Source organism: Channa argus, chromosome 12 (genome assembly GCF_033026475.1).
Source record: "Channa argus isolate prfri chromosome 12, Channa argus male v1.0, whole genome shotgun sequence".
Lineage (NCBI taxonomy): Eukaryota > Metazoa > Chordata > Actinopteri > Anabantiformes > Channidae > Channa > Channa argus.
The window spans coordinates 1,546,183-1,565,791 of NC_090208.1; the positions used below are offsets into that span (position 1 = coordinate 1,546,183).

Consider the following 19,609-nt stretch of genomic DNA (forward strand, 5'->3'; position numbering starts at 1 on the left):
GAGGTCAGAGGTCATTTCAGTGCCGTATATTGAATCCCACAGAATCTGATTCTGTTTGTGGGGATGCTGACAAGGGTGGGGTGGGCTACCATCCAGTACTGAAATTACTAACAGCCTACTAACTTTGACACATCTCTTTTTACAATAGCTGTTTGCTTTGAACATTGACGTTTGATTGACATGATATGAACATTATAACTAAATTATGAAACTGATCCGAAATCAGTTTTACTACAAAAGTGCATTCACTCAGTTTTTAGAGTTTTTCAAACTACATTATACATTTAATCCACTTTGATTGTTCACCTGTTAGAGCAGGACCCCTCAACTAAATGTCCATATTATGTGTGAAACTATTGTACAGTCACAATTGACTGCAATGAGAGTTTTCCTTTCACAGAGCACTTGAAGGTCTGCAGCTCACAGTATCTTGACTGGTGGTCTGAACACAAATAACCTGTAATCTTCTTCTTTGCCTTTGGGCTGTTCCCTTTCAGGTGTCTCCACAGCGAATTATGTGCCTCCATCTAACTCTATCCTCTGCATCCTCTTCTCTCACACCAACTTCATGTCCTCCCTCACTACATCCATAAATGTCCTCTTTGCTCTTCCTCTAGACCTCCTGCCTGGCAGCTCCAACCTCAGCATCCTTCTACCGATATATTCACAGTTTCTCCTCTGAACATGTCCAAACCACCTCAATCTGTCCTCTCTGACTTTATCTCCAACACATCTAACATGATCTGTCCCTCTGATGTCCTCATTCCTGATCCTGTCCATCCTCGTCACTCCCAAAGAGAACCTCAACATCTTAAGCTCTGCGAGATTGAGATTGTGTTGCTGTGTTCATGTGTTTGTATTGTTACAAATGTCAAATCTAAACCTGTTTCTACCAGAAAAATCAGCTTCTGGAATTTATACATACATATTTAAGTTTAATTTTCAGTGCAATTTGAATCTAATTTCATTTAAAGTCATAAATCTGTATGTCCTGAACCAACAGTCACATCATTAAACCAAAAACCAAAAAGTCAAGAATTCATCAACACCAGAACAATTTGATTGAAATAAGTCTCAGACTGAGTCAGGATCAAGTCATATATCAAGTAGACTCAGGTCAGGAAACAGTAGTTTGTTGTCAGTTCATCAAAAATCTGTTTAATGTTGGATCATTTTCAGGTCACATTGTTGTTTGTGTTTGTGTTCACTACAGAACCTCCTCCTCCAGTGTGGACCAAAGTTCTTGCAGGTGTCCTGGTTCCATTGTTGGTCCTGGCTGTTGTTGGCTTCACCTGGTATCGCTGGTCTAAAGACAGAATAGAAGGTAAGTGTCATGTGTGAGTAGTAAAGTAGTGATTCAGATAAACTGCTCCACCTGCTCTAACAGCAGAGTGAAGAAGAGATTCTCCAAGTCAGAAAGCAGGTGCTGGCAGAACATAGTTATTACACCTGCTGTTCATGATGAGATATTCTTCCTTTGAAGGAGAGAATGAGAATGTAGAGAGAGAAATACAACAAACTTGAGACTTTAACTTTCAGTTCTTTTTTAAAAGACGACAATATCTACATATTTATCTGGGAGGGAATAGACCTGTTTGCAGCTTCTGTCTGGAAAACTGTCAGACACAGTGATGCAGCATCCTGTCATCATGAACATGTGATGTAATAAGTGTTGTAGCATTTTTATTTATTTACATTATATAAGGATGTTTAGCTGAAGAGTGAAGAAGTGCAGCAACGTTACAACACAGCTGGATTCTCAGCTTCCGCAAACTGTAGTTGTTTAATATGAAGTAGGTAAAATTAATGTTAATATGTTAATAACTATGAAGCTGAGGGTTTGCTCCTCAATCTAAATACAAATAGATTTATCCTGAAAAGCTGCAGTTAAAGACACGACCGTGTGTTTTAGCAAACACATGAGAACATTGAACTGTCCACCAGTGTGAAAGTGTGAGTGTGTGTGTACACTTATTCAATTCAATTCAATTCAACTTTATTTATATAGCGCCAATTCACAACAAAGTCATCTCAGGGCACTTTACAGAATAAAGTCAAGATTATAAAGATATATAAAGAGAACCCAACAATTCCCCCTGGAGCAAGCCATAGGCAACAGTGGAGAGGAAAAACTCCCTTTAACGGAAGAAACCTCCAGCAGAACCAGGCTCAGGGTGGACGGCCATCTGCCTCGACCGGTTGGGGTGAGTGGAAAGGCGAGAGAGAAAAGAACAGAGCAACAAAAAGCAACAACAAAACATCGGGCAGATTGGTAGGACCAGTAGCTGCACGCTGGAAGACACACAGCTTCAAAGCCGGGGGACACCTGCAGAAAGGGACAGAGAGAGGGGGACAGAGGAAGACAAAGACAACTACGGGAGAGAGCACACAGAGTTAATGACATACAGTGGTGAGAATTGCGGGGTGAGAGGAGAGCAGAGATGGTCAAGAGGAGGAAAGGAGCTCAGTGCATTGGGGGGTGGGTCCCCCAGCAGTCTAAGCCTATGGCAGCATAACTATAACTAACTATATGCTTTATTAAAGAGGAAGGTTTTAAGCTTAGACTTAAAAGTAGAGAGGGTGTCTGCTTCCCGAATCTGAACTGGGAGCTGGTTCCACAAGAGAGGAGCTTGATAGCTAAAGGCTCTACCTCCCATTCTACTTTTGGAAATTCTGGGAACCACAAGTAGGCCTGCATTCTGAGATTGAAGTGGTCTACTGGGATGATATGGTGCTATGAGGTCTTCTATATATGATGGAGCCTGACCATTCAGAGCTTTATATGTAAGAAGCAGGGTTTTAAATTCTATTCTAAATTTAATGGGAAGCCAATGGAGAGAAGCTAGTGAAGGTGAAATATGATCTCTCTTGCTAGTTCCAGTCAGCACTCTTGCTGCAGCATTTTGGATTAATTGCAGGCTCTTTAGGGAGTTACTGGGGCATCCTGAAAGTAGGGAATTACAGTAGTCCAACCTAGAAGTAACAAATGCATGGACCAGTTTTTCGGCATCACTTTGAGACAGTATGCTCCTAATTTTGGCAATGTTCTGTAGGTGGAAGAAGGCTGTTCTAGAGATTTGTTTTATATGTGACTTAAAGGACAGATCCTGATCAAAAATAACTCCAAGGTTCCTTGCAGTAGTACTGGAGGCCAGACTTATGCCATCTAGGGTAACAATATGGTTGGACATCATATCTCTGATATTTTTGGGCCCAAATACTATGACTTCAGTTTTGTCTGAGTTTAAAAGTAAAAAATTGTGGGACATCCAGGCCTTTATGTCTTGTTGGCTTGAAGCTTTATTAACTGATTATTTTCATCTGGTTCCATAGATAAATATAGCTGGGTATCATCAGCATAACAGTGGAAATTTATGGAGTGTTTTCTAATAATGTTGCCTAAAGGAGACATATATAAAGTAAAAAGTATTGGTCCTAACACAGAGCCTTGTGCAACTCCATAGCTAACCTTTGTGTGCATGGAGGATTCATCATTAACATGAACAAATTGAAATCTATCAGACAGATAGGATTTAAACCAACCGAGTGCAGTTCCTGTAATTCCAATTTCATGTTCCAGTCTCTGTAATAAAATGTTATGATCAATGGTATCAAATGCGGCACTAAGATCTAACAGAACAAGTATAGAGATGAGTCCATTATCTGAGGCCATGAGAAGATCGTTGGTGACTTTTACCAGTGCTGTTTCTGTACTATGATGAACTCTAAATCCTGACTGAAAGTCTTCATACAAATTATTCCTATGAAGGTGATCACATAATTGTTTTGCGACTACTTTTTCAATTATTTTAGAAATAAAGGGGAGATTAGATATTGGTCTGTAATTGGCTAAAACACCTGGGTCAAGACAGGGTTTTTTAAGTAATGGTTTAATTACAGCTACCTTATAGGCCTGTGGTACATAGCCTGTTTCTAAAGATAGATTGATGATATCTAATATGAACGTATCTATTAAGGGTAAAGCTTCCTTGAGCAGCTTAGTTGGAATAGGGTCTAGCAGACAGGTTGTTGGTTTAGATGAGGTAATAATTGAAGTTAGCTCAGAGAGATCTATGGGTAAAAAGCAGTCTAACAGGGAGTGGGGCCTTATCCATGATTCTAGCACTGCTGTACATGAAGATCTATCTGTAATATTTGGGGGGAGGATCTGGTGAATACTTTCTCTAATAGCTACAATTTTATTCATAAAGAAGGTCATGAAGTCATTGCTGCTCAAAGTTAAGGGAATAGTAGGCTCAACAGAACTATGGCTCTTAGTCAGCCTGGCTACAGTGCTGAACAGAAACCGGGGGTTGTTCTTGTTTTCTTCTATTAATGATGAATAATATGCTGTTCTGGCATCACTGAGAGCTTTTTTGTACGTTTTTAAACTATTTTTCCAGGCTAAATGAGATTCTTCTAACTTTCTGGAACGCCACTTCCTTTCTAACTTTCGTGTTTCCTGTTTTAAGTTGCGTGTTTGTGAACTATACCATGGAGATCACCTCTGCTGATTTACTGCCTTCTTTTTTAATGTTTTAATGTTTCTTATGTTTGTAAAAGACCCCCACACTTCTGATATTGTATCATTATCTTTGAAAGCTTCACTCAATTTTCTCCATATGATAAAAGATTCTGTTTGCACATGGACACATAACTCTTCTTACCCAGCTGCTGAACTGCTGAACTTTTCCTCAAGTTACAGACTGAAGCAGCTTTTTAAGATTAGACCAAGAGTTTATTTTTATAAACTGCCCTAAACATTATCAATATTAGTATTGATTACCCATATTGATACATTATGTCAGTTTCGTAGATGTTAACAAACCCTCACCTTCTACAACAGAACATTCTGAGCAGAAACACATCTGTATTTTATAGATTTGAATGACAGTGTGTATTTCTATTTACTACATATATAACACAGACTTGCAAACTGCACAGTTATACTGTCAGTGTGTAAATGTTGTTTCATGTGTTTAACTCAGTCATGACTTTGTTAATGTACTGAAGCAATAAAACCAGTTTTTAAAGAGTTTGAAGAGTTTAGTGAAGTTGTGTTTGTAATGTTTTCGTGGTTTGGTTTAAGGGTTTGTATCAGTGTGTAGAGTTAAGCAGAAATAACCTGTAGTTTCAAAGATACAAACTGTAATAATGTCAAACAGAGTTACATTCTACATTTGTCATTGTAGATCCACACTGTCTACATTTGGATCAGACTGATTCAAAGGTGTCTGTTGCTGCTCTTTGATCATTCTGATTTTCTCTCAGTCCAACAGGTGGAGGTGGATTCAGGGGTGGAGTCTGTCCAGCTGCCCTGCAGAACCACAGTTCTGTCAGTCTGCAGCCTGGATTATCTGGTTCGTCTGTGCCATAGAGCTCCGTTGTTGCCTGAAGACGTCAGAGTGAAGTGGACAGACAATAATGACAAGAAGGTTCATGTGTTTGAGAAAGACTCTGACAAACCTGAAGAACAGGACAGTTCTTACAGACACCGAACAGAGATGAAGAAAAACCTGCTGAAAACTGGAGACCTCAGTCTGACCCTGAAAAAACCCACATACAGAGACAGAGGAATCTACACCTGCACCGTCTACAACAGAGAGGGAAACATCCTGATGAAGAAAGATGTGATTCTCCAGGTCAAAGGTGAGTTCAGTCTTTATGCTACATGAACTGCTTCCAGTTTGTAGAGATTTTAACACAGGTTTAATTTCAGCTTCATAGTTTGATGCTCTATGACTCTACAACACAAAGCAGGTTTGGATTCAGTTCCAGAAAAACTGAGCTCAGATTTGATGATTCACCACCATAACAGGTCATTAAAGAGCAAAATCCTCAGATACAAAATGGGACAGTGAGATTATTTATAAGCATAATAGAGAGAAAAGGTGTGGAATTGTTATGGAACTGATAAATACAGTTATTAGCCCTATTTGTGAAAAACCCTTCACTTGTCCATGGAAGTGACCATGAACAGAAGTGATTAGAGTTTAATTGCTTTTAAAAGAACACTGATAAGAATATTGATAAACTATTAAAGTTTTATCTTGAAGAAATAAACCTAGAAAAACAGATATTGTTTGATCTTTAACATGAATAGTCAGCAGTGAAACCTTTCTGACTCTTGACAAACACGTCTTATGATGCTTCTAACTATGTTGGCATCAGTCAAATGGTTTGTTTCTAACAGAATCTGCCTGCTTGTCCTTGGTTCCAATAATTTTTTAACTTTAAGTAATTAAGTTTGTAGCTTGTAAGAAGTGACTTACATATACAATACATTTATATGCACAGAGGGGCTCAGGAGGTATAGTGGAGTAGTCCTGCACCAATCCCAGGGTTTGATTCCCTGCTTCTCCATGTCAAAGTGTCCTTTAGCAAGACACTGCTCCCAGTGAGTGTGAGCCAGCTGAATAGCAGCTTCTCCATCAGTGTGTGTGTGTGTGTGTGAATGGGTGAATGAGAAGCAGCACTCAAACAATTTGAGTACCAATAAGGTAGAAAAGTATTTTAAAGTTGGGAGGATGTTTGAGATCTAACTAACACATCTATGGATATGAAGTGGTGGGATCACAAAGTTTGTTTGTTTGTAGTTCAATTCAATTCAACTTTATTTATATAGCGCCAATTTACAACAAAGTCATCTCAAGGCACTTTACAGAATAAAGTCCAGAATACACAAGTATGTAGAAGCAACCCAACAATTCCCCCTTGAACAAGCCATAGGCAACAGTGGAGAGGAAAAACTCCCTTTAACGGAAGAAACCTCCAGCAGAACCAGGCTCAGGGTGGGCAGCCATCTGCCTCGACCGGTTGGGGTGAGTGGAAAGTGAAGAGAGAAAAGAAAAAAACAAAAAAAGCAACAACAACATTATACAGGTTGGTAGGACACAAAATGAATAGCATACAATGGTGACAAATAAATGTATAGAGAAAAAGAGGAGAGGAGCTCATTGCACTTGCAGGAGTCCCCCAACACTCTAAACCTATAGCATCTTAAGTAGGAGCTAGTTCAGGTGGAGTGAGCAGTTTTAACTATAAGCATTTTCAAAAAGGAAGGTTTTAAGCCTAGTCTTAAAAGTAGAGAGGGTGTCTGCCCCCCGAATTTGGATTGGAAGCTGGTTCCACAAGAGAGGAGCTTGATAGCTAAAGGCTCTGCCTCCCATTCTACTTTTGGAAACTCTGGGAACCACAAGTAGGCCAGTATTTTGGGATTGAAGTGGTCTAATCGGGCGATACAGAACTATGAGGTCTTCTAAATATGATGGAGCCTGACCATTCAGAGCTTTATATGTAAGAAGCAGGGTTTTAAATTCTAGTCTAGATTTAATGGGAAGCCAATGGAGAGAAGCTAGTGAAGGTGAAATATGATCTGTCTTGCTAGTTCCAGTCAGCACTCTTGCTGCAGCATTTTGGATGAATTGCAGACTCTTTAGTTACTGGGGCATCCTGAAAGTAGGGAATTACAGTAGTCCAACCTAGAGGTAACAAACGCATGGACCAGTTTTTCGGCATCACTTTGAGACAGGATGCTCCTAATTTTGGCAATGTTCCATAGGTGGAAGAAGGCTGTTCTAGAGATTTGTTTTATATGTGAGGTAAAGGACAAATCCGGGTCAAAAATAACTCCAAGGTTCCTCAAAGCAGCACTGGAGGCCAAAGTTATGTCATCTAATGTAACTATATTTTTAGACAGCACATTTCTCATCTTTTTAGGCCCAAAGAGGATGATTTCAGTTTTGTCTGAATTTAGAAGTAGGAAATTGTAGGACATCCAGGTCTTTATGTCTTTTAGACATGCTTCAAGTTTGACTAATTGGTTAGTATCTTCTTGTTTCACAGAAAAATAGAGCTGGGTATCATCTGCATAGCAGTGGAAGTTTATAGAATGTTTCATAATAATTTTGCCTAAAGGAGACATATATAAAGTAAAAAGTATTGGTCCTAACACAGAGCCTTGTGGAACTCCATAGCTAACCTTTGTGTGCATGGAGGATTCATCATTAACATGAACAAATTGAAATCTATCAGACAGATAAGATTTAAACCAACCTAGTTCAGTTCCTTTAATCCCAATTTCATGTTCCAGTCTCTGTAATAAAATGTTGTGATCAATGGTATCAAATGCAGCACTAAGATCTAACAGAACAAGTATAGAGATGAGTCCATTATCTGAGGCCATGAGAAGATCGTTGGTGACTTTTACCAGTGCTGTTTCTGTACTATGATGAACTCTAAATCCTGACTGAAAGTCTTCATACAAATTATTCCTATGAAGGTGATCACATAATTGTTTTGCGACTACTTTTTCAATTATTTTAGAAATAAAGGGGAGATTAGATATTGGTCTGTAATTGGCTAAAACACCTGGGTCAAGACAGGGTTTTTTAAGTAATGGTTTAATTACAGCTACCTTATAGGCCTGTGGTACATAGCCTGTTTCTAAAGATAGATTTATGATATCTAATATGAATGTTTCTATTAAGGGTAAAGCTTCCTTGAGCAGCTTAGTTGGAATAGGGTCTAGCAGACAGGTTGTTGGTTTAGATGAGGTAATAATTGAAGTTAGCTCAGAGAGATCTATGGGTAAAAAGCAGTCTAACAGGGATTGGGGCCTTATCAATGACTCTAGCACTGCTGTACATGAAGATCTATCTGTAATTTTTGGGGAGAGGATCTGGTGAATTCTTTCTCTAATAGCTACAATTTTATTCATAAAGAAAGTCATGAAGTCATTGCTGCTCAGAGTTAAGGGAAAACTAGGCTCAACAAAACTATGGCTCTTAGTCAGCCTGGCTACAGTGCTGAACAGAAACCGGGGGTTGTTCTTGTTTTCTTCTATTAATGATGAATAATATGCTGTTCTGGCATCACTGAGAGCTTTTTGTACATTTTTAAACTATTTTTCCAGGCTAAATGAGATTCTTCTAAATTAGTGGAACAACACTTCCTCTCTAATTTTCGTGACGCCTGCTTTAAGCTGTGCATTTGTGAATTGTACCATGGAGGTCGGCTCCTCTGATTCACTGCCTTCTTTTTCAGAAGGGCAACTGTATCTAGTATCATACGCAGTGAGGCTGCAGAATCGTTAACTAAATAATCAAGTTGTACAGGAGTAAGATGGCTACTCACCATAGTATTGACGCATGGTGATGAAAAAGATGAAGAAATAATTTCTTTAAATTTGTTTACAGCTTTTTCACTTAAGCATCTGCTATAGTGGAATTTTTTCCTAACTGCTGTATAGTCAGTTATTGTAAATTCAAATGTTATTAGAAAATGGTCAGACAGAAGAGAATTATGAGGAAATACTATTAAATTATCAGCTTCAATTCCATACGTAAGGACAAGGTCTAACGTGTGACTGAAACAGTGAGTGGGTTTATTTACATTTTGGGAAAAACCAATTGAATCTAATAATGAATTAAACGCAGTGCTCAGGCAGTTACTGTCAGCATCTACATGAATGTTAAAGTCACCCACTATAATGAAAGTTTTGGGGTTTTGGTTCAGTATGAGCATGAGTCTTAACTTGTATTAGGTTTTTATGATTAACTCCCCTTGTGTTCATTTTTGGTTTAAAAAGTTTAGGTGGTCGTGGTTCAGACATAGTCTCTATGGGGCAAAGAGCAGTGTTGTTAAGATCATACCATTAAAATAATAAAATTCTCTGGGTGAAAAATTAGAATCCATAACAGGTGCATTTTGTCTGTTGGTAACGTCAGATTCTATAAGTATCTCGGACTGTTTATACCTGTGGATGCTGTCGGGTGTTGGAGCAGAGGATGCAGGAGACTGAGATGCTGTGGACAATGTTCTCAGTAAACATCCGTGATCTCAGAAGTTCGGGTGCAGTCCATCTTGCTTGAAGTACTGAGGACAATCCCAGAAAAGATTGAAATTATCAATGTCAGTCCGTGTGCGGTTCTTGTGGTTGAAGCCATGTGTGCAGGCTGAGGAGTCTGGAGAACCAGCCAACACTGCGACCCAGCGTGGGAACTGATGAAGAACCGTCTGTCGTGGAAACTCTCCAGTGAGTTGAAAAATGACACAAAGTCACGTTTCACCAACTCAGACTGTTGGCGTTTGGTGTCATTTGTGCCAACATGTATCACTACTTTTGTTGCTGTAGTATGTTTTTCAATCAGGTTTGGAATTTTCTCCGCTATGTCAGTGACTGCGGCTCCAGGAAAGCAAAACGTTTTAGCTGATTTTAAGCGGACTTCTCTAACGATGGAGTCGCCAATAATTAGCATGGTCGGACCGGGAGGACGGTGCGGTGGAGAGGTGCCCCGAGGAGGAGCATGTGGATTCCTCTCTGGAGGCATGGTGTTGGTGGCGGTGGCACGTCTGGTCTGGCGAGGCCCCAGCAGCAGGCCCCGACCGCGCTGCCCGCGGGAGGTGGAGCCGTGTGGTATCTCACGGGGCAGGGAGTCACAGGGAACCACCACCGGGGAAGTCGGACTTTCCAGCTCTTCAAGAACAGTGAAACGGTTATCCATCTGGACCGGGGAAGGTGGTCCAATGGACTGGTTGACAAGATTAGCTGCAGCAGGTGTAGTCCGATGTCTCCTTTTAGCCGGGATCCAGGCCTCCTGTGTCAGCGGCGAGGAGCAGGCCCGTGTCGGGACAGGCCGTTGGTCGTCCGACAGGGCCAGAAGGCCGCGGGTTGGCATCGCTATTCCAGCAGTAGCAACAGGGCCAGACCACGGCAGCGTGACATCGGTGTCCTGGGTCACTGAACAAACAGCTGGGTGGATAGAAACTGTTCCATGTAGCTCGAGGTATTAAGAGCTGCGAGGTGCTTCCCTTGTGTGGTGGCAACGTTGGAAAACCCCAAGATCAGTTCATTTTTTTGCTTAGTTCGTTTTCCAAAAGTTTGATGGTTTCTTGCAACTGCATGAAAACGTGCACACAGTTTGAACAGACCGACATTTGGAAACTACGGAAGTGACGTAGGCCAAGAATCCACCCAACACTGAATCGGGTAGTATTCAAGACTGTTGCATTTTGATTGTTGTTGATTGTGTGTTATAATGCTGTGTGAATAGATTTTGTCCTGATGATTGAAATAATGTGTATTAAAAAAAAAAACAAAGATCCCAAAGACTAAAACTGTTTTCAAATACAAATACTAAGTTTATCTGTTCAGACATAGAAGCATGTTGTTTAGTCTGATTTGTTTATGAAAACAAAATGTATTTCTATTTCCAGCTTTATGGGAATATTCTTCTAATATTTATTACAAACAGTTCAACAGCAGCACAAAAAACTGAATCAACTCCTCTGAGTGTGAACACAAACTGAATTTACTGCAGGACTATTGGATTAGACTGACTTAGTTTGAGCCCAAGAAACTTTACACTGAGTGGGAATTTATTCATCATAAGTCTCCACATAGAATCAGTGAAGTTTTAGAAGAACTACAATGGACATTTCCTGAAGAAAATGCGCGTGATTGCTGAAAGGCAGCTGCTCCCAACCTTCGCTGGTGCAAGATTGGAAGCTCTGAAAATTTGAAAAGCAAAAGCACTTGGAGAAAAAAATAGGAGGATTAAAGGCATTGAACAATATAGAAGTGAAAACAGATGCTACCTAGTTATTTTACAATTGCAGCATCAAAACTCTCCAAGAGGTGGTGCTATGCTCCCATTGCTGCTGTCAGAACTGAAGCACTGAATAATGTAGAATCTACACTAATGCAAAATTTAAAAGACATTCAACTGTCAACCCTAGTTAAACTGTAACATGTGAAACATGTCATCATGGGGCAGCTGTAAGTTTCATAACAGTATCACATGGAGTTTTTCAGATATAACTGAAGATGACTCTCATAGATGACTATTCAAAATCAAATCATACAAATATTCATAACAATGATTGTAGATCAGCTGTCAGCATGAACACGTTGTTAACATGTTAGAGTTGGAACCATGTTTCTGAGGTGATTTACTTTATTGTCCCAGATCCTGAATCTTTGTGTCCCAGCCACTTTTTTCCAACTCAGACTTTTTCACTGTTTAATGAGCTTTAATATCACAATGATTTTTATCAGCACAGAATTCAACAACAGCTCACCTCTTTATTCAGCTGTTGCTATGGTGACTCACACAATCTGAGATCTGCTGATTAACTCAGAATGAGAAACTCAGAATGAGAAAAATAAAGTTCACTGAACTGAAAACAGTTTCTCTCTCATGGTTTGTCAAAACTGCTTTCTGAAATATCAACTTTAGATCCTCAGTAAAACCTGGATCCTGTCAACATTTAGTTTGTAACTTTCACTGATAGGAAACAAACGTGTTTGACTTCATATCATTTACTGAGTGTTAGTGAAGTCAGATGATGGGACAGTGATTCTCTGTCAGAGACAGGAAATAAAGGTTTAACAACCAAACTGAGGGACTGAAGACAAAGACAACACTGTCTCTGTTACATGGAGACATGGAGACATTTCAGACTGGAACCAAACATGTTTTCACTTCATCCACTCAAAGAAAATGTGTCTGAGCTGCTGCTGCTGTCTGTCAACATGATGATGAGCTTTGTTGTCCTCTCAGTCCCACAGGTGGAGGTGGATTCAGGGGTGGAGTCTGTCCAGCTGCCCTGTAAAACCACAGTTCACCTGCCTGAAGACGCCACAGTGGAGTGGAGGGACAAGATGTACAGGAAGGTCCATGTGTATCAGAACGGCTCTGACCAGCCTGAAGAACAGTTCTTGTTTTACAAAGGTCGAACAGAGATGAAGAGAAACCTGCTGAAACCTGGAGACCTCAGTCTGACCCTGAAACACCCCACAGCCAAAGACAAAGGAATTTACACCTGCACCATCTACAGGGAGAGAAACATTCTGATGAAGAAAGAAGTTGAGCTGCAGGTCAGAGGTCAGTCTTTAAAACTCTTTATGCAAAGTAAACTAATTAGGGGCGGCAGTGGTGCAGTTAGTAACCTACTGACCATAGGGTCAGAGGTTTGCGCCCCATTCTTCACAACCACATGTTGGAGTGTCCCTGGACAAGACACTGAACCCCCAACAGCCCATCCCCAGCCGTGCAGTGCCGGTCCCAAGCCCGGTAGAAATAAGGGAGGGTTGTATCAGGAAGGACATCAGGCGTTAAAAAAAATGGTGCCAAATCAACATGTAGACAAAATGATCCGCTATGACGACCCTGAACGTACGTGATAACCCGAAAGGCCAAAAAAGAAAAGCAAATGATCTGAGGTGATAATTACTTTAGAGCTGGGTGATGTGGCCATTTTCCCAAATGTTCTGCATGATTTGTGATTTTAATCCTTTGTTTTCTGTCTACATCAACTCCAGACAAAACATATTTCAGATACAGCTGCATTAATCACGATGTGTTCTGCCCCAGGATCTAGGGCCTAATGAGCCACATTGCTAAAGAAAAACATCAGTGACAAGCCTGCTATCATTTTCCATATTGTAAATGCTGTAAAGAATAACAGAATAACATCTAACACAAGTAACTGCATAGAGGACTCTGAACTCGTTCACCCTGTACTGTCCCTGAACTCATCCAGACAATGGTCACGCAGCAGCTGTTAACAGCTGGCTAATGCTATGTGTCCTCTCCTTTATTGTGATGTCTGCACACAGAGACGAGGGGACATGTCTGACAGTTCACTGAGCTATTATTACCTTTCTTCACCTGCTGCAGCTGCCATTACTTGAGCTTGTTGACTAGCAAAGCCAACACACATGAAGGGTCACATCACTGTGTGGCTCAGACCTGCTGGAAGCATTGAAATGATGTTTCACAAGTGTAGAGATGAATGCATATTAGAAAATGCTGAAACAAAGGGAACAAAGAGTCAGTTCTGCTGTTGATTGGTCAGACGCCAAAGACAAAAGACCAGGACACATTGATATATTTGCTGCTTTTTAATCCTGCAAACAAACCAGAACAACAAACACTTTTATTAGAGTCAAACTGTCTCTGCTCCTGCTTCTGTCGATCCAGATGATGTTGTGCTTTGTTGTCCTCTCAGTCCAATGGGTGGAGGTGGATTCAGGGGAGGAGTCTGTCCAGCTGCACTGTAAAACCACAGTTCACCTGCCTGAAGACGTCAGAGTGGAGTGGACAGACAAAGATTATAAAGAGGTGTATGTACCTCAGAACCTGGTCACACCTGGAGACCTCAGTCTGACTCTTAAATACCCCACAAATGAAGACAGAGGAACCTACACCTGCACCATCTATAGCAGGAGGGGAAAAATCCTGACGAAGAAACAAGTGAAGCTGCGGGTCAAAGGTCAGTTCAAAGTCCTCATGCTAAGCTAACTATTTCCAGTTCTCCAGTACTTTTCCCTGTCATCTATTCCAAAACAATGCACTGGGTATAACGTAAATATTATTTATTGATTTAATATGTAAGAACCAGATAAATGCAGGGAAATAATAATTGAAATAACACACAGTTCAGACAATCAACTGTTCAGCACTGGAAAAATACTGGTGAATTTAATAAGCTGATGGGGATAGAAAATAAACAATGTCTAATAAAAGCACTGAAGGACTGAATTTAGAAAAATGACGTATGTATGATGGAAAACATCTGCGTTCACAGCAAAGTGTGAACAAACAGCTTCTCTTCTGACAAACTGTCAGAACTAGTCTTTAATCAAAAATATCAATCTATATTTGTAAGAGTTCAACCTCTTATCGTCTGTCAGCTGTTACAAAAACATCCATAAATGCATATCAAGCTCCACTAAAAACCAAATCCCCTCATTATAATAAAATAATAATAATCCATTCATTTACCCATTAATATGGAGTATTTCATCTTTATTAATTTTTGGCAAGATTTAATGGAATATTAAGGGAAGAAAACATTGATTTGCTCAAAAACCATGACAATAATCTCTTACTTTATGCCAAAAATTGTTTTCATTTTAAAATAAACGTTCAATTTCAGGAGTTGGTCCCTCGAAAATCCATGAAAACTATGATTTTCTGTAACTCACTTTGTTGTAGTTCAACCTTTGAATTTGCGCCTGAATTTTAAAAATTACGTATCAATGAAAAGCTCATTTTGGGGCATATTTCACGTAAATCGTTATACTACATGTTCAGCTGTCACAGATTTTGAATATAGAAAACTCACAAAGACACAACATTTTTAGTTGTGTTCATGAAACAGACGCTCAGTAACACCGTGTTCTACCTTCAAGTGCATGTCAGCATAAATGTCACACGGCTTTTTAAACTCCAGAGGTCTGACCTGAATGCTGCTGCTAACAGCTCCTTCTGCACGGTCAGGTAACAGGCAGGTGTCCTTCTTGGATCAGGAAACATTTTCTGGTTGTTACCTTAGTGATTTCAGTAATTGTACCTACAAAAACCACTTCAGGTTGAGTTCCTCATAAGTTCCTATTGGAGAGATACACAGAGAACACAGATGATGTTGCTCAGAAACCGGTTAGTCTGTTAGCATCAGCATGGCCAGTGTTTTATCATCAGTACTATAAAGAAATATGTCTATTATAGAAATGTGTTTATCTGCTTTCAGAATAGAGAAATAAAACCTTGTTAATTAAGGTTAAGTTTCAGTTCTGTTTAATAAATGACTCTGCTTTGCTTTGAAGCTTCTTCAGTATCTGATTATATAAGTCAGACGATGGGACAGTGATTCTCTGTCAGAGACAGGAACTGAGGGACTGAAGAAAGAGTGAGTTCTGCACCAAAGACAACACTGTCTCTGTTACATGGAGACATGGAGACATTTCAGACTGGAACCAATCAAACATGTTTTCACTTCATCCACTCAAAGAAAATGTGTCAGAGCTGCTGCTGCTGTCTGTCCACATGATGTTGAGCTTTGTTGTCCTCTCAGTCCCACAGGTGGAGGTGGATTCAGGGGTGGAGTCTGTCCAGCTGCCCTGTGAAACCACAGTTCACCTGCCTGAAGAAGTCACAGTGGAGTGGAGGGACAGTAATGACAAGAAGGTCCATGTGTATCAGAACAACTCTGACCAGCCTGAAGAACAGGACCAGTTTTACAGAGGACGAACAGAGATGACGAGCAACCTGCAGAAAAATGGAAACCTCAGTTTGACCCTGAAATACCCCACAGACTGGGACGAAGACACCTACACCTGCACCGTCTACAGCAGTGAGAGAAACATCCTGATGAGGAAACAGGTGGAGCTCAGGGTCAAAGGTCAGTTCCAAGCCTTTATGCTAAACTAACTGTTTCTGGCATTTATGCTAACTACTCTCAGCTTTAATGCTAAGCTAAACTTAACTGCTGTGTTCTTCTTTTACAGAATGTTGCAGGTGCACTAAAGTCTAGATTTATGAATAAATTCCTCAGAATCTGATAAAAAAAAGTTGACGCCGGTCACAGTAACATTGCTACAACTTGCTTCTGCTTCTGCTTAGTGCTGAGTGGTAGGTTGTGTCCTCATAGCAGGGAAATGCTGCTGCTGCTTTTCTATGCTGTTCTCCTGTCAGTACAATACACCACAAACTTATATAAAGGCCCATGAAAACATGGAGTTGTATTACATTATGGCAGATAGACACTGAAACGTCTTTGTGAAGCTACACCGTGTGTGTCTGGACCAGGCTTCAAAGGACTGAAAATCTAAATCAGATCCTAAAGAAAGAAAACCTACATTTGACTTTGAGCTATGATGACGACAAAAAGCTCAGATCCTTCAAAAGAACTGCCGACAGTAGGTATGTTACAGCATTGCAGTGGTTATATGAAACAATTCAATTCAATTGAACTTTAATTTTTATAAAGTGCAGTAAATAGGGTTCGCCATTAACACCTGCCCGGAGCAAGTATGGAATATGTCACACAGTTGCTCGATTGGACGGATGAAAAATAAATATGACGATCGGCAGTGTTTCACAAAAACATTGATTTATATGTCACTCTGCTTGTAATTGGTTAAAATCCTATTTTACTGTAAAACACATGCATTGTGTTCTCTGGTCTCTTCAGTTTCACACCAACAGATGACGTCTTATGATAGAATAACCAGTCAGTAATGCATATAAACGTTAATAATATAATTAATATAAACATTAAGAATTCAAGCTGTTATTTAAACTGGCATCTCCTCTTCTTACTGCTGGATCCTCTTCCTCATCCTCTTCATCCTTGGGGCTGCTCTTCTGTGCCAGAGATGGGGGAGATGCTGCAAATGCAGTCAAGGTAAACTTCTGCTCTTTCTGCTGTTGGATGCTGCTGCTCTTCTTCTTTTCTCTGTGCTGCTTTTCCTTCAGGCTCCTTCACTCAGGCCTCCAGGCCTAGTTAGACCTTCTAGTTTTCTGTGTGAGCAGTATTTTTGTTACTGAAGTCTAATCAGGTGACAGTGATTCTCTATCAGAGACAGTAAATAAATGTTTGTGTGTCAAAGAAAATGTGTCAGAGCTGCTGCTGCTGTCTGTCCACATGATAATGTCCTTTGTTGTCCTCTCAGTCCAAAAGGTGGAGGTGGATTCAGAGCTGGAGTCTGTCCAGCTGCCCTTTAAAACCACAGTTCACCTGCCTGAAGACGTCACGGTGGAGTGGAGGGACAGTGACAGTGATAAAGCCCATGTGTATGAGAACGGCTCTGACCAGCCTGAAAAACAGAATAAGTTTTACAGAGGACGAACAGAGATTAAGACAGACCTGCTGGAAACTGGAGACCTCAGTCTGACCCTGAAACACCCCACAGGCAGAGACAGTAACAAATACATCTGCACCGTCTACAGCAGGGAGGGAAACATCCTGGCGAAGAAACATGTGAAACTCGGGGTCAAAGGTTGGTTTGAAGTCTTATGGTATCAAATTATTGTGCTGTCTCTCACACTGCACCTTCTGAATCCACAACATGATACTGAGCGTCCAACTCCTCTGAGGAGGATAAGGATTGTGTTGACCCTACAGAGGGAATATATTTTACCCAGTTCATCAGCAGTTTGTGATCTGTGTGCTTCCTAACAATAAACCAAAGAGTCGTCTCCTAGTGAGAAAAAGATGCCATTCATCAAAGGTGACACTGGATGTTTTTAGTAAAGGAAGGAAATCGGGTTTAGGATGTCGAAGGCTAAAAAAGATTTTAAAAACAAAGTAGAAAATCAGTTCAGTGCAGGGAATCTGTGTTACCCTGAGAAAGGCTTCAGAAAATGACTTTCTGTCCTTTTTAAACTCCCTCAGTCAGTTTTATTGTAGATACTGTGGACTATGCAGTCAGAACTATGCTGCTGGTCAACGGGCCACTGAAAGAAGGTGGTTGCAGCAGAACCAAAGACGGAGTAACACAAGTATCTGTTTGCCAGGCTGGAAAACCTGTGGAGTCAGCAGTTTAAGTGTGACTTTCCTGAGGAGGAGCAGGAGACGTCCATGGAGAGAGAGTCACAATCTGCTCCATTGGTAAACGGACACTACTGCAGCAAAGTGGGTGTGTCCCTGAGTTAATCTGGCTTATAATACACAACGTTAACACACCACAGGAAACCTGGCTGGCTCAGACTCCAAAGTCCCACAGAGACCCCACAATTCAGCCGTCTGAGAAAGAGGCTGGCAGCTTTCTATCACAGATTAAGTGGAGTCATTGAACAGGAGTGTTTGTATGTTATTCTAGCTGCTATCACACACACACACACACACACACACACTCTGTTTCTAGTTCATGGAAAACTTCAGTCTGAAGCACTTGATGATATTCGTCCTGTTTTAGTCCTTATTACTTTGTATTTATTTTTAAATATGTATTTTGTCAGTTCTCCCTCTGAACTGATCCTTTAACAACAACCATTTGATCAGATCTCAAGTCTGTGAGACACCGAGACACTGATGTGATGAAGGTTTCTGTAGCCTTCAACTTGTCCATCCAGCTGATGTTGTGCTTTCTTGTCCCCTAAGGTTGTCGAGTGGAGGTGGAGGAGGGAGTGGAGTCTGTCCAGCTGCCCTTCAGGACCACAGGGGACCTGCCTGAGGACGCTAAAGTGGTGTGGAGATATGAATCTATGATAGTCCATGTGTATCATAACGGCTCTGACCAGGCTGAAGAACAGGACCAGATTTACAGAGGTCGAACAGAGATGAAGAAAGACCTGCTGAAAACTGGAGACCTCAGTCTGACCCTGAAACACCCCACAGACAGAGGACAGTATGTGTGTGAAGTGTCTTTTATTGGAGTCATGAGACAGAAAATAGTGGAGCTCATAGTCAAAGGTCAGAATCTTGGTTTATTTCATTCTTTTATTTTTCTTTCAGTTAGATAGAAAGTCGAGATCTGACCCTCTTGTAGGTTTTTCACTGCCACTGTATTTACTACAAAATTCATCTACTTCTATAATTCTTCTTTATCTGATGTTTGATAGGTTTGTGTACGTAATCAATAATCTGTCATTATCATTGTTTCTATATTTACTGATGTTACTCCATGTAGGTAATAACTCAGTCTGGTCAAGTGTGAATTAATCCGAGCAGGTTCATATGTGATGTGTTTGCTACAGTCAGAACCTGATCCAGGTCTGACATCAGTGAATCACTTAGTAAAACATCATCTGACATTTATTTAAACCACATCAGTAGTTACAGGATGTTTTTCTGTGTGGGATGTAGAAATGTGCTGATC

General features: G+C 40.5%; 2 protein-coding genes across 4 annotated transcripts in view; one reads left to right on the plus strand and one right to left on the minus strand.

Moving 5' to 3' along the window:
• The window catches only part of LOC137136945 (contactin-6-like), a 145,786-nt gene that overhangs the window by 32,222 nt on the left and 93,955 nt on the right, over nucleotides 1-19,609 (plus strand). The window contains exons 3-9 of one of the 3 annotated variants that reach the window (XM_067522757.1): nucleotides 1,214-1,324; nucleotides 5,272-5,649; nucleotides 12,564-12,887; nucleotides 14,014-14,277; nucleotides 15,862-16,188; nucleotides 17,462-17,788; nucleotides 18,892-19,203. In XM_067522757.1, coding sequence (XP_067378858.1) covers nucleotides 1,214-1,324; nucleotides 5,272-5,649; nucleotides 12,564-12,887; nucleotides 14,014-14,277; nucleotides 15,862-16,188; nucleotides 17,462-17,788; nucleotides 18,892-19,203 — 2,043 coding nt within the window. The remainder of the gene's footprint in view (nucleotides 1-1,213; nucleotides 1,325-5,271; nucleotides 5,650-12,563; nucleotides 12,888-14,013; nucleotides 14,278-15,861; nucleotides 16,189-17,461; nucleotides 17,789-18,891; nucleotides 19,204-19,609) is intronic. The other 2 variants (XM_067522756.1, XM_067522758.1) reach the window with 2 other exon arrangements.
• On the minus strand, nucleotides 1,174-10,882 carry LOC137136959 (uncharacterized). Its single transcript, XM_067522775.1, has 2 exons — nucleotides 9,758-10,882; nucleotides 1,174-1,306 (listed from the first exon to the last, which is right to left on the minus strand). Exon 1 carries the CDS (start codon nucleotides 10,677-10,679, stop codon nucleotides 9,822-9,824), a length of 858 nt encoding a protein of 285 aa, XP_067378876.1. The 5' UTR covers nucleotides 10,680-10,882; the 3' UTR covers nucleotides 1,174-1,306; nucleotides 9,758-9,821.

Excerpts from the sequence above, each read along its gene's own strand:
- LOC137136959 (XM_067522775.1), bottom strand. The coding sequence starts at position 10,679 with ATGCCAACCCGCGGCCTTCTGGCCCTGTCGGACGACCAACGGCCTGTC.